The 5,260-nt window shown below is 44.5% G+C and overlaps 1 protein-coding gene across 1 annotated transcript; it reads left to right on the top strand.

Annotated features, from left to right (window-relative positions):
• Window positions 1-1,160: 1,160 nt before the first annotated feature.
• Window positions 1,161-4,138, top strand: LOC112281141 (uncharacterized). Its single transcript, XM_090249921.1, has 4 exons — window positions 1,161-1,833; window positions 2,000-2,247; window positions 2,397-3,781; window positions 3,918-4,138. The coding sequence occupies exons 2-3, from the start codon at window positions 2,104-2,106 to the stop codon at window positions 3,420-3,422; spliced, it is 1,170 nt and encodes a 389-aa protein (XP_090106047.1). The 5' UTR covers window positions 1,161-1,833; window positions 2,000-2,103; the 3' UTR covers window positions 3,423-3,781; window positions 3,918-4,138.
• Window positions 4,139-5,260: the final 1,122 nt, after the last annotated feature.

Raw genomic sequence — 5,260 nt, 5'->3', positions numbered from 1 at the left:
ATTACTAAATTGTTTTCACTAGATTTGGTGATGTCCTGCCTCTCTAGCACCTAGACTCTCCGAAGGTCCCTCCCACATACCCCTTTATTTCGCATGGTCAGCACTGTTTAACGGAGTATATATTTGTACCAACTTGTTTCGATGGTTGTAGTTTGGAGTATGTAAACATGTACCATGTGTGGGTCTAGGGTAGTATTAGATCAAGAGGTTGAAGTTAAACAAACGTAATGCACAAACATGGGGCTTGACACCAAAAAAGATTGCACGGCCTCAAAGGTTGGCTTCGAAGTAAAACAAAGTTTTTGTTTTTCAGTCCAAATTTAGGTTTTGACTCTGTGAAGTTCTTTTCAGCCACCTCCCTACTTACCTACCAATCAAAAGGGAACACATCCCTCTTCAATTGCCTTCAGCTTTACAGTCAGTGAAAAGCAGCCTTGCCCTTTAAACCCTGCAGTCCTAGCGACGACGTGATGGTATGCATGGGGGATGCCAGCAAGCAGCCTCATTAGGTAGTGAGTACGTTTGTGGATTTTCGATGGAGGGGCGACGGATCACACGGCTCTTTTGAAATTTTAGGCTGGCGGAAATCGAAAGTTGCCGTATCTAAACTTGCCTAGAAGCGATCAGTCCTGCGGATAGGACGTGTAACGATTGTGCAAGAGATTCGAACATGACCTGAGGAAGACTGAAATTGCGAAATGGTTTTTCCTCCCGTCAAGCACCGACCCCATCCCACTCTGGTAGTAATCTTTCTTTTGAGCATCAGCAATTACATAGGCTACGTAGTGGAAGGTAGTTTACTAACAATGCACGGCTTTCGTGGAGTGGTTTGCATTTTTTTCAATGGCTACGGCCGCTCTAAAGGGACCCTTCAGCACTAACAGCTCTATGTACAGAATTGGAATCTTATGGGCTTCATCGTACGCATCACAATTAGATCGTGGAAGCTTTTCCTGCATTGTTCTCTGCTTGGATCCAGTGTCAGTCCCCACTGGTTGTCGGTTATCCACTACCACACTGTGCAACACAAGACGATTGTTGAATAATTCAGCAGTGAATCTGATTGGTGAGTGTAAGGCTTGAGTTATTGATCACACACTGGAATTTTAGCTGTCATTGCTGTTTATGCGTGCCAGATTGATAGTGACTATGAGAAGTTCTCCCAAGATGGTAGAATGGATTTCCCCAATCGAGGAGAGGCCGGTCGTTTCTCCTGTGACAGTCGCTTACCGATGAAGAAGCTGGAGCGTAGCATAAATCACTTCACTTATGACCCGTCAAGTCTCTGGTTTTAAGCAGCGTTCCATGGACGAGGCCATAGTGCTCTTCGACGATATTATTTTGGGATACGAGATTGAGGAGGAGGACGGAGAGAGCAGTACAGAAAACGCCTGGATAACATAGGTAGATTTGCTTCAGCATTCCAATGGCGACAACCCTAGAGTCCGTGAGCTGCCACAGAAGTCTATCACTGGGAAAGCAACCAATGGCTTGCAGACCAGCAGAAAATCACAATTACAACGAGATCATTTGAATCTCAACAATGAACCTGCAAGGTTAAGCAACTACCACATTCCAACGCCCTTTTCGTGTGGAGAACTTGCTATTGAGCGGACATCATCCGCTTCGTCTTCTTGGTCTTCACTGGAAACACCTCTCAACGAGGAATACAGTGATTACAGTGAAACAGAACAGAGATTTCTCTCGATCAACAGGGATTACGCGGAGTCCTTGACACTTGAAATGGTTAGAAGAGAAGAATATCCCCAATTGGGCTTGCAGCGGCAAACATACATGGACTACGCGAACTTCGCACTCGCCCCTAAGTTTCAGGTCAGTGTCTCTGAGAACGATTACGAGTGTATTCCTCAGAGCTTTGTTGACTAGCTCAGTTTCTCGATGTTTCAGCACATGCTATTGTTCGTTGAAATCCTTTACGAAGTGCTGAAGGCCATGACTGGGTTCTCACTGAACCTGCTCTGCGTGAAATTGCATACAGGGGAGCACACGAGAATCGTAATGGCATAGGAACATGATCTCGGAGCAAATTCGAAAAGTCATCTGTCCAGGCACGTGTCAGATGTGCACGCCAGTTTGTTAAGAATGTTCAACACAGCGAAATCCGCCTACTCCGTCGTGTTTACGACGAGCTTCCGAACTGCGTACCGTTTGGTGGCGAATGCTTATCCTTTTCGCAAAGGAAGTCCGCTTCTGGTATGCCAAGATAACCACGCATGTGTTCGACAGGTACGATTCTCCTCTGCGAAACTTGCAATCCGATTTAAGTTCCCGACGATTCTTACATTGAAGATTCATGTGGAAGTTCGTCGAAGAACTCAGTTGAAGGATCCATGACTGACCTTGCAGTTACTACCACAAATATGTAATGTTCGCAGCTTATAAATTCTGCCGTAAATTTGGGAGCGCAACCTATTTTAGCCCCTCTTGGCGAGAACGACCTTTGCATGACGGAATCCAACTTGAAGCCCCTTTTGAAGCGTCGATTCTTCCATCGAAGCGGCAGCCTCGTTGTGTATCCGGCCCAATCAAACATTACTGGAATCCGTCATTCCTTAGAATGGATTTTGAGAGCTCAAAAGTTCAACTGGCAAGTGCTACTTGACGTCTCCACCTTTCTACCTACGAGTCAGTTAGATTTGTCACACTATCAGCCAGATTTTGTGGTTGGATCGTTCGAAAACATGGTAGAATATCCATCCGGCATGGGGTATGTACTCGTCAAGAGATCAAGTTTCTGTGTTTCTGTTTACCGATTCCCGGAAGCAGACTCCACCATCACACTCATTCCAAAGGCACCGGAATGGCGAGGAGAAGACTACCACATTGTCTGCGAAGATGAAAGCCCGCCGCTGCTGTTATTCGCCAGCATCAATTTTGGCCTCCAGCACTTGCAAACACTTGGACTCGGCTTAATCGATCAGCGTGTGAAGGTCCTGGTACATTGGATAGTTCACAACCTGAAGTCGCTGCGACATGAGGACGAGTTTTGGCACTTGGTAAATGTATACAGCCCCTTCACGGAAAAAAATCGTGGCAACATCATCTCGTTCAATGTGCTTGAAAACAGCGGAGAGCATGTCAAACCAACGTTAGTGAAAAAATTAGCGGCCAAGTACCGAATCGCTCTTGGAGTTGCGACATGCATCAACCCGGGTGTGGCAAATCTCCTCGGCTCTCCGAAAGAGAGGAAGAGGAACCTTGGAGTCTTCAGTGAGCGATACTCTTCAAGATTCACGTGCGTTCAAGTATCCTTAGGCCCTATCTCCAACTTTGAGGATGCTTACAGGCTCGTGCAGTTCTTATTGCAGTTCAGGAACCCTGAATTTGTGCCCACACAATTGACAAAGCTAAAAGAACAGACGCTCTCTGTACAAACGGCTCTGAGACGCCAATCAATATGAGTGTTTGCTGCCATCAAAACTCTCTGCGATTCAAAGTGTCATGTCATCTGTGAGTAGAGCGATATACAGCGGCCCGATTGATGGTCCTCTTCAACGCTTGTTACCTTGAAGAGTCACAGCAACTTCCATCGATATTTTTCCTTTTCATAGAATCGGACCCATCTCAATTCGAGGAATGATGGACAATGACGACCCAAATGCATAGTACAGGTCACGCATCGAATGAAAACTTGTTACATAGCGTCACCACTTACAGCAATCACAGGTCCTTGCCAGGACTTGATAGATCCTTCTACCCATGCTGAGCGAGTCCATGTTCTCATTTCCAAGCAAAGGTCGATGATCGAAAGGGCAGAAAGGTAATTCTACCTCCTCCCCTACACTCACAATCCACATCGTCAATCAACTACTGCACATCACTTCTCCACTCTGCTCTGCTGTACAATAGAAAGTCCCAACTTGCTTATACTGATTCACACCTCTTGCTTGGTGCAGACACCATGTGTAGTGTCGGCACTGTGTAATACTGGCCACATGGGCCGGTAAACGCAGCATCGTTCATAACTCTGGCTGCATATAATAATTTTGCATCAGAAAACACATGTATATTACAATAATTCATTGGATCATTCAGATGTGAGTGGTATTCTCCACACCGAGATTCGCCGTTCTTCCTGCTGAACTGTTACGCCCACATTGAAAACCAACTGAAGATTCTTGCATTCGTTGGATTTGTTGCTGTTGACTATTCGGATCATGTCTTGGGTTTTCATGGTTTAGGTTGCGAATTGCATGATGCATTAGTGGTGAGTGAAGAGTCTGTTAGTTCAAGTCACTGTCTGTTCAGACTGCCGCGTCGGGTCATTCCCCCACGTATCTAGATCCTTGTATCTTAGATTTTGTTTTGTTTTGTTTGTTGCTGTTATCATTATATTCTGATATGCAAGAAAAAGAATAAAATTCTATCTTAAGGATTTGAATGCACAAGCTTAAACATCACATAAAAAACTAGGTCATGGCAATAAATTGTCTATGCATCCAATAACTTAGGAGGAACAATCACATCGATGGATGAGGTCCGTTTGACGATGACAAGCGATGCGAAACGGACCAGCAAATAAACGAACCAACAACCTAACGAAGTTTTCAAATCGGGAGCGTCAGACTTGCACGTTCCGCAGAAGGTCTAATCCGGAGACGTTGTTGGTGTGGCCTAAACGATGGTGTTGCCCATATGCACGCAATATTACTTTGCCTACCTTCGGTAATGAAACCTCATTCTGTGGTAGCGCAGCGCACTCTGAGCTGTGTGGTGGAGGGTCTAGGGCTCTCCAACTAGACAGTCTGTCTCTCGATACTGCGTCGATGATGTTTGCTTTCTGCCTTTTGTGTCGGGAGGCAACCCTCGTCACTACGTGAGCTAGAAACCTCCCAACTTAATCGACTGGCTCAAGGCACCTCAGCCGTCAGATCTCAAGCTTTATCCTGGCCGTTACCCACACCCATACACAATTGATAATGATTTTCAACTCTGTTATTTTTTTATTTGTGTTTTTTTTAGGAATATTCGTATTTTCATGAAATAATTCCTACCAGTTTAAAAATATGGGAATCCTTCAGATTCTACTCCTGATTTTAGAAGATATTTTATGTAAGTAATAAGAAAAAATATCATGTATACTCCTCAAATATGTTGAAATACCACAAATACCCTTGTATTCTTGATACTAGCAAATGTATCCCTCAAATTTGTGATAATAGCAAATGTAATCTTATTAATGCTAACATATCACCAACATTCTTTGTTTGATCATCATTTGGGGTTCAAATCATAAGAC

The sequence above is a fragment of the Physcomitrium patens genome, chromosome 4 (assembly GCF_059467195.1).
Source record: "Physcomitrium patens ecotype Gransden chromosome 4, ASM5946719v1, whole genome shotgun sequence".
In the NCBI taxonomy this organism is placed as follows: Eukaryota; Viridiplantae; Streptophyta; class Bryopsida; order Funariales; family Funariaceae; genus Physcomitrium; species Physcomitrium patens.
Note: the sequence above shows the minus strand (reverse complement) of the source record. Positions and strands in the feature narration are given on the sequence as shown.